This window comes from Paramisgurnus dabryanus, chromosome 13 (assembly GCF_030506205.2).
Source record: "Paramisgurnus dabryanus chromosome 13, PD_genome_1.1, whole genome shotgun sequence".
Classification (NCBI taxonomy): Eukaryota; Metazoa; Chordata; class Actinopteri; order Cypriniformes; family Cobitidae; genus Paramisgurnus; species Paramisgurnus dabryanus.
This window is the reverse complement of record NC_133349.1, coordinates 36,772,912-36,786,834: the sequence shown is the minus strand read 5'-3', so window position 1 is coordinate 36,786,834 and position 13,923 is coordinate 36,772,912. Positions and strand designations below refer to the sequence as shown.

Sequence of the window (13,923 nt, the reverse complement as noted above, 5' to 3'; positions counted from 1 at the left end):
CAATAATGTACTGCAGTATGTATTAACATTAGTTAGCTATATTAGTTAAACTGAACTGACAATAAATAATACTTTTACAGGATTTACTTATCTAAAACTAGTTACTATAACTTTTAGATTACATACCCATCTACTCATTAGTCATTAAGGATTTAGGCACTTGAAATTGTTATCGCCAGTTATTTTCTATATCCTGCCAGGCTGAGCATCTTACCCTGCATCATTTCACATTGTACATGTTTAGCACCACAATCTATGGGTATTTCACAAAAGTGGGGGGTAAATGGTGTTGTTAAACTGCACTTGTCTAAATGACAATTGTCTACTCGGAATGAGTAACCCAAGGTTAGCCATGTTCATCTAGATCAGGAGTGGGGAATCCTGGGTCCTAAAGGGCCACTGTCCTGCAGAGTTTAGTTCCAAACCTAAGTAAACACACCTGAAAAATCAAATCAAAGTCTTCAGGATTACTTGAAAATGAAATGCAGGTGTGTTTGATTAGGGTTGGAACTGAACTCTGCAGGACAGTTGCCCTCCAGGACCCAGGGTTCCCCACTCCTGATCTAGATAAAAGGCAAGAAAATTATTTCATTCTCTTTTATTAACCTAGCATCTGTGGAGGCTTTTTGATGATGCTTCTCCTCTCCTTTTTCACAACGGTGTCTGTCATGAGTATTTTTGCAGTGACGGGTCCATCATCAGCTGCATCGGTCTTCGGTCTGGCACTGCTCTGAGCTTCAGGCTGGACTGGAATCTCAGTCAGTCCACTGTTCTCCAGAGCTTGCTGAGAAAACATCATTTAAGTTTGATTAGAGGAAGTGTTATTAAAAAAGTACTCTAAATTGCTGTTTAAATGTTTGATCTCATATTCGTAAAAACATTAGCCCATAGTAATTGACTGTAAATATTATGAGGGGCAACTTAACATGGTGTCATTGCAAAAGATCTACTTCATTACAAAGAACGAATACTTCTTGCTTTTTGGAAAATGAAAAGGAATGGGAAATGAAAGGAAGATTCATGGACCATCACTATTTTAATAGAATATATTATTAACATCTTTACTGCCAATTAGTCTTTATGCATATTCTGTAAATCAACAGTTTTAGACACTAGGCAAAAGTTGCATTCAAACTTGCAACAATTAAATAGGTGACATTATGTAATTTACATTTACACTCCTCAAATCATTCATTCAACTTAAATAAGCATCACACATGCAATGGTGTGGTCAGATTATGGAAAAAAGACCTGTACCTGGAGGATGTCCTGGTTTATGGCTGTCTCGATAGCCTGCCCAGTGGGAGGGGCCTGTGCACTGTCTGCTGCCACATGATCTGACAATTCTAACAACTGTTGGATTACATCTGTCACACGCTCTGTCCCCTCAGCACCCTGATCAACCCCCGTTTCCCCCTTCTGTATAATAAAATAGACAGCATTATACTTTTAAAAATTGTGTAATTTTATTATTGAAGCCATGCTAAAAACAGATATTGTGGGGATGACTTTGATAACACTAGATCTGTAGGAAAGGTTTATCTTGAAGATGGTCTCACCTGTGTAGCAGTCTCATCGACTTCCATCACTGAAATGTGCATTTTGCTAATGTGAGCATTGAGGCTCCCAAGTTTTTTATAGACGCAACTACAGTCCATACAGGGAAAAAGTGGAACACCAGCTGCCTGAAAACAAAGATTTTTCAGAAACAAAATGATCTGTATATTGGAGGTATAGTCGATTTTAAAAACTAGTAAAGGTGCCAAAGAATGGTTTGTATTAATCTGTTGAATTGTTCTCTGATATCTACACAGAAGGTATGTGGATTCATTAAGTGCAGAAATTATCCAATAACTGTTTACATGTCCATTTACAACCCTAGGATTTGCCTTTAAAATGAAATGGTCTATTATTACCATGTTTAAAAGGGTCATGAATAATAATGTTGAGCTCTGCTCTGGCTGTTTATCAGAACGGCTCATTTCAGTAGCTCTGTGTGAAATGAAACATGTTTGAGCCTGTATCAGATGAAGATACAGATTTTAAGGAATAATCAATCAATGGACGTTTCTGAGTGGTAAGTTTGTGTTTTTTTAGTATGGACCTGCAAAACCAAACTTAGGGTTGCTGCAGTGACAGAATTTTCCCACCGGTTAATCAGCGCGTCACAAACCCTGGGAGGGGCTTATAAATGCGCATGCAGACGTGCACATTTTACTTTCACTTTTGAATTATGCAACTGTTTAAATGCAATGATTGTGTACACTGGGTTAAATCGCGTATGAATATGCATGCAATGCGACTGCAACAGCTGGTAATTAAGTGCTTGAGTCAATGGCCCTCATTTATCAAAAGTGCGTACACCAAATTTCCAGCGTACACCTGGCGTACGCACAAAACCACGGTGACTTTGAAATTTATTAATATGGACGTAGGCGTACAGCACGCTCAAATCCTACGCCAGCTCAGGAGGTGGTGTACATGTACGCACGTATTGAGTAAGTGCCGAAATGGGCAGAAAAACACTTCCTAACACCAGAAAACGCACTGACAAACTAAAAGATATGATATATTGTGATACACTGTAAAAACATGGTAATTATAAACTTAAGTGTTTTTGTGCAACATGGACTTTAATGTTTAATTTGTGTGACTTTACCATAGCATTTGATTTGTAGGCATATTACTTCAGTTGCGAGCCTGTGCGCTTTACCTGACGTTTCAGGGCAGAGCATGTGAGCGGAGCGTAGCAGGAGAGCGTTGAACGGTGCGGTAATACCATCAGAGCGAGTGCGAGCGCCTTACCGAAAATTCCGCTCCGCTCGTTCAATACGCTCAGCACCGCTCGCTCAACCCAGAACGCCCTCCGGTAATTTGCTAGTTCGAAATTCTGTGAAAACGTCTAGCAATAAGTTATGTAATTCAAGCCTTAGGCTATACATAAATGTAAAGTAAAAATAAAATTAATTGAGCAGGGAGAAGAAATTGAAAGGGAGTGCGGAGAGACTGTAAGAGTTAGCAAATATATATATTCATACTGGAATCTGAAGCCACATTGCCAGAAAGCACAAGAATGTGCTACGGTAATGCATCAAAAGGTAAGCTAGTTATTTATGCCATTCGATGATAAATTAAGACATGAATAAGGTAAGATGCTTGTGTTGAATGAAGCCGTGAATCCGATCATGAGGACATGCGGACAAAATCATAAGTAAGCACACGGCTTCTGCCATCGTCTGGTCAGTCAGCTCGCCTCGCACACTCTGACAGAAATAAATGAAATCTGACACCTGCTGCTCTGTGACGTGACGCACGTTCAGCTCCGCTGAATTCAGGCAGCAGACACATTCAGTTGTTAGTGTGTTTGCTCTCTCTAACGAAACTAAATGATTTAATTACATGAAAATATCAAAACGACGCTGAAAGACGGTGACGCGTGGACAAGTAATTAGGGTGTACATCTTGACTGTAACGTCACAGTTGGTGCTATTTTGAGATTGGTCTGTTTTCCAGCGGTCTTTTGCATGCACAAGGTTTACGGTACATTAGAAGGAGGAAACAATCGTGCTTGAGGTTCATCTGCTCATTTTTGTTTTCTTATTGTTTATCAACCATAAGGACAATAAGAGTGTTAAGGGCTCGTTATAGTCGTGCGTAGGTCCTATGGCGTAGCAGCGACGGTGTAGGTTCCGCGTCGGTTTTCATTTATACTTTTGCGTCGTCGTCCACGTCGACGTGCAAACACACGCGCGCCCGCTGGTGGGCAGTATCCACGCGTGTAACCACAGTAGCAGTGCGATCGTCAGAGAAGAAGAAGCTTGGCAAGTTAACCCACAAACGAAGAAGAAACACTTGTTGTGTATAATTTGAGAAGACCAGCAATGATGGAAGCAAATAAACATCGACTTTTGATGCAGTTTGAGTTAAATCACTCTTCAACTTGGCTCTTCTTTGTTTTCACCGTCACAAACGGAAATAACTATGACACAGTTTTTTACCTTCTGGTGGACCAATCACAGCGCTTGCGGTCCGCGTAGATCTGACGCGCTTGTTAAAATTTTTGCGAGGTGCGCGTCAGGCTACGCATAGTAGAACCTACGCACGACTATAAATCGCCCTTTATTCCTGCATAAACCTGTGCATAAACTGACAATAAATGTGTGTTTATAGGGAAAAAGATGAACTAATAATAAAGCATTGGCTTTTACCTGGGAGTGAACTCTCTGAACATGGGAGTGCAGGTTTCCTTTCTGAGAAAAGGAGGCAGGACACAGCAAACACACGTGAGGCTTTTCCCCTGTGTGTCGGACCATGTGTGTCTGCAGAACTACCTTCTGGTTGAAGGACTTTCCACAGTGACTGCATTTATATGGCCTCTCACCTGCACAGCACACATACAGTCAAACCCTACTCATGTTTCTAGAAAAAACACTTAAATCAAAAACAAAACCACTAACTCAAACTTCAATAAAATAACACTGTAGATAACAGCACAGGTCAATGCAGAATTAAAGTTTATGACACAGTGCTCCGGAATAATTGGCCAATGGCAACATTCCAAGGTTTGTTATTCCACCTAAAATTAATAATACATCCTCATCCGGACACTGCATATTATTCTGACAGGTGCAGTGTAACAAATAAATTCGATATAAATATCCATAATTAATAACATGTTTTTACAAATGAATAAATGTGTTGTAACATTCAAATTTGCCTTAATCAGTTGACATATAACAGGTCTTGGTAACAGGTTTCATAGCTTAAAAAATTCCCTTTTTAATTATGAAAGCATTTATGTAATTGTTCTTCAGGGGAAAAACAAATAAAAAATGGCTGGATAAGTGATGTACATAAATAGATTAATTTTCCTATAACCTTCCCTAGAAAAAGACACAACACTTCATCGTATTTATTCAGTCAGAGCAGCGACTTAAAGGGATAGTTTGACCACCCGAGTTTTTCTAAAAAAAAACCTTTAGTATAACACAAGTACACCTAAGAAAATATAATAAAATAAAATGACACATGAAGACGCCTTTAAACCTAATACATGTTTGTCTTCTTTGAACTTCCAACTTGACCTGTTGGGATTTGTTACTTGATAAAAACAATCTGGTTTTACATTATTCTTACATATAGGTTAGTGTTTAACATTACAGAGTATTATAACTGTCTGTTTGCCAGTTTACCTGTGTGAATGCGTATATGTCGAACAAGCTGACTAGGTTTCTTAAATGTTTTCCCACAGTGTTGGCAAATGTTCTTGAATCCTCTTCTATCAATGTTCTTGTAGTTCCTTGAACTTGATGTAATCGACCTTAAATACAGAGCAAAAAAAGGTGTAAAGACAATACATACCACACACATAAGTGGTCTAAATATCCAGCTCATAGTAAAACATAAGGCTTTCTGACACAAAGACCAATTTCAGCAATTCTTAAAAAAAGCTAAATGATTCTTTCAAATAAAAGGAAAAAAAACCCAGAACCAATGGGTTTCCCAATGGGGTGTGAATTAGAACTCACTAATTTTTCCTATTTAGTTCATCTGGCCCTTCATTTTTACCTCTTTGTGTATAATAATGGTCAATGGGTATTATGAGATTTTCACAAACACAAACTGTGTATTGATGCGTTTATTTAAGAACCTTTTATAACATCCAGTCCTAGTTTGTAGTCTATTCTATTGCAAACAATCATTTACAGTATTTGTTTATTGATGGTTCACATTGCTGTAAAGGAATTTTTGGCCACACCTTCTTACAGAATTGTTTAACCTTGGCAGGATTTATAGGCTTTCTTCTTGTACCATGTACTACCTTTAGCCTATGCAATTTAATGACACTTTTTTGGGTGAGTGTCTGATTTTTAAAATATTGTTGTGGAAACAGTAGAGATGAATCCCAACATGAAGCCAAGATTTTTTGGAATACCCTTCAGTTGGGTTAAGGTCAGTGGTTTGTGTTGGATGATTCATGTGTGAATATGATTCCAAACAAACCACAAATATTTTCAAAAATAGTTCATATAGTTCACAAAAAATGAGTCAGTATACCTTAAGGATTTAAAAGAAAATCACCACAAAATTAAAGATCCAAAGTGACAAACATTTCTTCATTGCAACATTTTAAAGAATGTTTTAGTATCTCTTTAATATCACAGTACCACAGATGTTTACCTTGGATATTGACAAATGTGGACAGTATAAAATGTCGTGTATGAAAAAGTGGAGCATAAGCATACTGCTGAACATTTCTGATTAATAAATTACATAGACTGGGAAAGATTTCTGCATGAGTTAATCATTTTTGGTGAACGATATTTTCTATAATCTAAAGACAACAGTATTGATTGTTCAGTTACAGTTTGATCTTACCTGATCTTGGCATGACTTCTCAAATGTTCCTTTAACTGGTTGTGTGCTGTGAACTCTTTGCTGCAGGTTTTACAGGTGTATAACTTTGTCCCACAGAGTTCTTGGCGATGTTCCTCCAGGTGCAGAGACAGCTGACTTTGGAGGATGAACTCATCTCCACACTCAGAACACAGGAAGTTCTGAAAACACAAAGCATGAGAAAGTGAAGAAAGGTTTGAGCTTCTCTAAAAGATTAAATATCAAGTGTAATTAGTACAGAGATGTTGTCTAACCTCTTCTTTCTCATGTACCATGACATGTGCTTTCAGACTGGCCACTCTTGAGAACTTCTTATGGCATACTGGGCACTTTGGTTCATTGGTGGTGTGAGTGGATTTATGCAGGTCAAGATTATACTCCACATTATATGACATCGGACACTGGTCACACCGATACGGCTAAAGTCGGCAAAAAACGAAGGACAGTTTTCATCAAAGGCACTATGGCATGGCATGCAAGTGTACTGTATCTAACAAATTATAACTTGAAAAGAGCTCAATTAACATATCTCCCTGTTATTTGTGCACAAACATTTACTTTCCAGTGAGTTTAAAACACTGTGTACTCAATAATGTTGTACTGACTCCTTTGAAAACCCGACATCAACCAGATATGCTGTCTCTTGCCTTATCATTGAACTCGTGGTCTCGCAGATGTCGCTGGAGTTGAGTCTCGGTGGCAAAACTCTGGGGGCAAATATTACATATGTGCTCCACATGTTTCTGGCTCTCTGAGCTGGCGTCCTGATCTCCATCTGTAAGCCAAGTTTATTAAGAAAAAAAACAACAGAAAATTAAGACAATGACTGTGAGAAATCCCTCTAAGCATCTAAACCTCTAAATAAATGAATATGCTAATGTGACTAATGGGTAAACAGTAAACAATTGTCAATGCGAAACTTATCCAATTAAAATTTTACGTACAAGTAGCTCAGATACAGTTAGGGGTGTGCCGGTTTCAGAATTGGTGATGACGGTTATGACGTGAGTCAAATGTGACGGTTCGTAACATAACCGTCTGTGGGGGGCGTTTTGCTCGTTTAAATGCTTGTGGATTGACGCGAAAGTGTCATTTTACCATAAAATCATGAATGTGATGCCAAGTGTGTTTTAAACAGTAATGACTTTAAGCAATTTAACAGAAAGCAATGAAATATTTAAAAACACACTGTTGACAGAAGACTGCGCTGTCACTCTCTGCTCAGCATAAATTAATCCTCTATCTATCATCTATCTTAATAATCTTCAGAGAAACAGATTTAATTGTGTCTATATCTGTCATTACATGAACCAGAATGTGGATTTAAAAGCGTCTTGAAGAGGTTTTGCTCATAAATGCATGTAAAGTAAAGTAATATGAACTTGAGATTTTTATACTGTTATTAAACTGCACAGTATGCGCTGCAAACGCAGTCGACAATGGCTACGCGCGGCAAACGCTCTCCACATAAAGTACGCGCTGTTCAGTGCTCACACTTGCTAAGTAAACCGGCATTTGAATAAACAAGACACTGATTAGCTACTTACTCTACATTTATTTAAAATTAACAGCAAGACTTAGTAGGGTTAACTTAGTAGATTAGCATGGGAGGATTTGAACTTGAAAAGAGGAGTGTACTGACGCCTTTCCGCGGTTAAAACAACATTCCTTCTTATGGTCATTCATGTTTATTTGATGCTATAAATTAACTAGGAAGAGATGATTTGAAAGGTGAGACTTTGTTTAATATGTTTAATCTCAAAAGTAACCGAAAAGTAACCTGGTCTGTCCTGTATGTCAGCGTGTTGTCAGTGTCTGCTCCGCACTGTATTTTGACTGCGTGAGAACATGGCGTATAACACAGACTGTTAACAATTGTTTTAAATAGTATTTAAAAACTCTTTATGATAAAAATGTTTTTAAATATTTTAATAACACGGTTTTGCCGATTATAGAGTTCTAATGACGGTGTTCAACTATAACCGTCGGTCTCACGGTTATATAATGACCGTCACAGCCCTAGATACAGTCGGTAAACACTGGTAAAAATCGTTGAAAAATTAAACCCCATTGACACAGCATGTTGAAAAGAGCTTGCTTAAAGCGTAACTAAACCCCTGGTCAAAGCCTGACTCCACCCACTGGCAATATTTGAAAAATGCAAGAAAAGTGGGAAGATCCCAAGGAGATAGAGGGGATGAACTAAGTGTGTAATGAGATCGTAACAAGGGCGTGGTAAGCTTGAATCTGCTTACGTCACGAGTCATTTTTTGGACCCACCATCCAATAGGAAAATTCAACTGTAGTAGCCACCGTTCAACCTGAAGAGGGCAGCACTCAGACGTTTTTACACCATATATTTAGGGCCCGAGCACACCGGGGTGTGAGGACCCTATTGTTCTTCAAGGAGTTTTTATTATTATTTTTCTCCGAATTCAGTGAGACTTTAGAGGGCCTAAACATGCTTGAAAACTCATGAATCTTTACACAGATGTCATGAGTGGTGGAAATTTACATGTGGTGTAGGCTTTGGAATTAGGTGTGGGAACATAGCTCTATAACACCACATACAAATTTTCAACGAAGCAGCCCTCAGACTGTGTTTGACGTACAATTACGAAATTTGGTACGCTTCTGTAGCATGACAAGACCTACAAAAAAGTCTCTTGGAGCGAAGCCGTAAACCAAACAGGAAGTCAGCTATTCAGAGTTATTTTTGTGATTTGGGCGCAGTTTTTCTCGTTTCCAGATGTCATACTTTATCGAACTCCTCCTACAGTTTTCGTTGGATCATCTTCATATTTGGTGAGTTTCATCTTAAGGCCTCTGTGATGCTAAATTGTGAAGGATTTGACTCTACATTAAAATTTGTGTCGGTTCTGGCACATGAAACAGGAAGTTGCTGGAACTCAGGAATGCAGTGTGCGATCTGTCCCAAATTTCACATGATTGCTAAAAGTCCTGGACTGAACACATCTACATTTAAATTTTCATTTATAGTCATAGTGCCACCAGCTGGCAACCTGAAGGGGCATGTATCAGCGCCACTTTCAAATATTCAACGAAGCAGCCCTTGGACTGTGTTTAACTTACATGTACGAATTTCGGTATGCTCATGTATTATTACAAGCCAAACAAAAAGTCTCTTAGAGCAACGCCCTACACCAAACAGGAAGTCAGCTATTTTTAATTATTTCTCAGATTTTGGCTCAGTTTTTCATTTTTCCAGCAGTCATACTTTAACTAACTCCTCCTACAGTTTTCGTCGGATCATCATCATATTTGGTGAGATTCATCTTAAGGCCTTTGTGATGCTAAATTGTGAAGGATTTCATTCTATGTTAAAATTTGTGTCTGCTCCGGCCCGCCAAAATTTGATGTTTCACTATGAAACAGATTGCTGGAACTCAGGCCTACAATGTCCAATCGTTCCCAAACTTCACATGATTGCTAAGAGTCCTGACCTGAACACATCTACATGTCAATAGTCACTTATGGTTATAGCGCCACCAGCTGGCAACAGGAAGTGACATGTTTACAATGATTATGCAATGATGGATTTGTCCCAAACTTCACATGATTGATAAGAGTCCTGGGCTGAACACATCTACATGCCAATAGTCAGTTATGGTCATAGCACCACCAGCTGGCAACAGGAAGTGACGTGTTTTACACTGATTATGCAATGTCCAATCTGCCTCTCTTCACATGATTGATAAGAGTCCAGGACTGAACACATCAACATGGCAATGTTCAGTTCAGTCATAGTGTCACCTACTGGCATGGTGAACAGGCATGTTTTATATAATCTTAAACATACAGTGTTCAATCTGTGCTTTAATTATGTTTAATAAGACTCTAGGACTGAAGGCAAAATAACATCGCCATATTCCTCTTATATTTACTCACTTAAATGCATATCCCTCACTGCTTTTCTAAGGCCATCGGCTGGCAGTGGCCATCGGTGCGAGGGCCCTTTCATCGCTGCTTGCAGCTTTAATGTAGTATTGAAACACTTTACATCCAAATGTCAAAAAAATTACTAAAATCAATGAACAGCACTAATAAAGCCCCATTCTTACAGATCATTAACAAAAAAAAGTTGGTTTAGGGTTTAGTTACTCTTTAAAGGACAAGTTCGGTATTTTACACAGAGACACGTATTTCAAAAAGCACGCAAACAAAAAACCTCTATGGGCTTGACAGGACACATACACCCAAAATTATCTCTAAATACCAAAGTCTTGGCAAGTATTCTCATAAAAACAGTCAGTTATGTCTTAAAGTGAACGCAAACAGTTCAGAAAGAAATCAGATGTGTGTCAGTATATGGATCCGTGCTTATCCGGTCTTAAAGGGACAGTACCCTCAAGAAATTTGCTTATATGTGTGTCATTATGTTTATCAAACAACAGAAGACAAAAGAAAAATCACTTCTGTAGCTTTAAAAAGATGAATTATACTTCATTTATAGAATGAAGATGTTATTATTCATTTGATTATTATATTTCTGTTCCTAAATACTGTCTTATACTTTATTTGTACTTTTCTATTTCCATATGCTTATAATTTCTGTATTTGTTATTTTTGTTGATTTTATTTTCCTTATTTTCATTTTATTGCTAATCTGAAAATTATTCGACCCACAACTCAAAAAACAAAATTTAATTTGTTTAACTACTATTTTTTTATTATGTAAATTAAGAGAAGGCATTGAGGTCCACCCTATTTCATCCAACGTCAACTCAGTTTACAATTTCTTTTATAAAAACAGGAATAAAAAGGATCTTGCTTGGAAGTGAGGGAAGAGGTTGGACAATCTGGTGGTTAGTTTTAAAAAAAGTTGACTAAATTTAAGCTATTTAATTTTTTGAGCTATGTATAAATTAAGCGTATTCGCATCTGAATTTCACGCTCAAAGGAAGCAAGTTTATTCAAAATGTTCAGGCGTCCAACTATGTGTGAATAGTGTGATTTATTTGCTTCATTTACATCTGGTGTGAATGGTCAGAGGACCAGGGTGTGGACAAACACTTTGAATTTTTTTTAAATTATCTTTTTTTACTTTAAAAAAATCAGTATTTTTATTTAAAAATGCATATCATGGTCATTTTATCTTTTACTCATAACATTGACAACTCATTTCTAGTTCTCTTCTAGAGTTTATAGCACAACATATAATGGCATAATTTTATTACAGCTGTCCCATTGTGTCCCACTCGACATATAGAACTTAAAACATTAAACTGTGGTGTTTTCTGCAAAGTTGCTTTTGAACAATGTGCATTGGGAAAAGTGCTATAAACATAAACATTGGATTTAAAAAGTACAGTAGCAGTATGTTTAAAAAAGGTTAAACCGACCTATTTCTTTTCTTTTTTTTTCGCTTTTCCCGACCACAACTGTAGTTTACACTGTTTACTACTAGTCTGATTCGCAGGTTTAAGTGGTGTGGTCCCTTGTCACAATGAAAGACCAAAGAGACCACATAGAGACCACCTAAACACCACGTAAGACCATCAAACTATCTTCAGAATCTGAAGTACACTGACGTACCGTGATAAAACACCATATTTAGACTTCAGGATGTGTGAAGTACACTGAAGTACCATGGTAAATGGTATTACCATATCCATACCATGGTACCGCCACAGTTCTTTTTGTGAAAGTCAGTCACCTGTCAAACTGACGTAACCACCTTCAAAATAGGCTCAAAACAAAGGCTACATAACAACTAAACAAGTTCCAACCATCTTGACAGATGTAAGGAAGCATTAGCAACATTAGCAAAGACGCGGGGCAGCTGAAAAACACACGTGTCAGTAAACATTTAATGCATTTAAAGTATCGCATCTGACAAACTACTGAACCCAATGACAATCCTCGCGCATTATACACAGCCGTACACGAACGTGATATTAATATCATTCCGCCGCAATCATTCCTGCAACAGCACAAAGACACACACCCGCAGTACTATATCCGGGGACTATATACACGCGCTTCAAGTGCTTTTCTCTCAACTTCTGCTGTATTTATTCATGCACTACAGACCTTATGAAATAGCCAACGGTGTGAAGTTTTATTTGAGAGATTACAACTGACTTTACCGATTTCGCTGTCATCTCTAATCCTTTGTTTGCGCGGCCGGCCCCGCGGCATAGTTACAGCTTTCAGAGCGGGTGTACTATGAGCGATTTGGATTTCAAAATGGCGGAGTTCGTTGGGCCGAGGGAGCGAGCGAGCAGCATCAGAGCCATATCAAAGTTAACCGTAGAGCGACATCTAGCGATGTTTATCAATACAAACAGCTCATATACTGATTTTGCTACGGGAAAGTACGCATACTACCGGTCAAACATTTGCAATCACTTGACTGAAATGTTTGCCATGATTTCTAAAACCTTTAATCTGAAGGTGTACGTTTAAATGCTTGAAATAACTTTTGTAGACAAAAATTTAACTTGTGTTCAACATATTAATTTCTTTCATTAAAATAAAATTTGTGACTGACTATGCCTATTGAAGAAAAAGCAGCCAATAGCTCAAAATAGATGTAAACTCCTTCAATATTCTTTAATCTCAGGATGAAACCCCAGTAATGTGCTTGATAAAATGTATTAAATTATAGGCATGTTATATGTTTTGATTTATCTTGGATGCTTTCACAACGTAAATTCTGTATCATTTGTGTTATTTCATAGTTTTGATGAGTTCCATAATGTGGACAAATATAAATAATCTGTAGGCCCTAAGTGTTTCCAATTTTTTGACCATGTAGCCTACAGTGTGTATAGCTAAAAACTATGCAAATAAAAAATAGGCCTAGTGGGACATACTTATGCGTAAGGGAAGTGACTGTTGCCTAAATCCAATTTGTTCTTCTTGTGATTACAGGAAATGTTATGTTTTAAAGCTTTGGTGTTCAGTGATTTTCAAATTTTTAATAAAGATTTATAAAGAACATCAGCAGAAAATGCAGTTTAATTGGGTTTAGATTGCATAGCTCTGGAATTGTGAATAGCCTACATTGTGATTGCTAACAATCGCACGCATGATTGCACAACATACTCCTTTTCAGCTGTTAATTCAGCCAAAGTCATCAAATAAACAGTCTAATGTTTTTAATACCCGTAAACACACATTAGACTTAATTCTGTCACTTGGGCTCAATATTAGTGACGTAGAAATATCACCTCGAGCAATGCTATTTCAGACCATTGCCTTGTCTCATACATGGTACTACTTCTAGATAGGAAGGCTTGGTCCACACCACGCTACCGATTAGGCAGAACAATATTTTCCACTACTAAAGATAGCTTTATTAGTATTCTCCCAGACCTGTCCCAAATGAAACATGTAGCAGATAACCGTTAAGATCTGGATATTGTAATAGAGACCTTGAACAACGTTTGTTTTAACACTCTGGGAGCTGTTGCTCCAATTAGATCAAAGAGAGTCAAGGAAAAAACGCCAGCACCATGCTATGACCATCATACCGCAGTCCTTTAAAAGGTAGCTAGAAAA

At 37.8% G+C, this 13,923-nt stretch overlaps 1 protein-coding gene across 1 annotated transcript in view; it reads right to left on the bottom strand.

Moving 5' to 3' along the window:
* LOC135760329 (zinc finger protein 236-like) overlaps positions 1-12,618 on the bottom strand; it is a 40,054-nt gene extending 27,436 nt beyond the window's left edge. Inside the window, exons 1-9 of the mRNA XM_065274294.2 lie at positions 12,507-12,618; positions 7,044-7,171; positions 6,651-6,815; positions 6,379-6,557; positions 5,193-5,320; positions 4,209-4,381; positions 1,560-1,685; positions 1,258-1,419; positions 607-784 (exon numbers count right to left, since the gene is read on the bottom strand). Of these exons, the coding sequence (XP_065130366.2) occupies positions 607-784; positions 1,258-1,419; positions 1,560-1,685; positions 4,209-4,381; positions 5,193-5,320; positions 6,379-6,557; positions 6,651-6,815; positions 7,044-7,171; positions 12,507-12,558 (1,291 nt within the window). The 5' untranslated portion in view covers positions 12,559-12,618. The remainder of the gene's footprint in view (positions 1-606; positions 785-1,257; positions 1,420-1,559; positions 1,686-4,208; positions 4,382-5,192; positions 5,321-6,378; positions 6,558-6,650; positions 6,816-7,043; positions 7,172-12,506) is intronic.
* Positions 12,619-13,923: the final 1,305 nt, after the last annotated feature.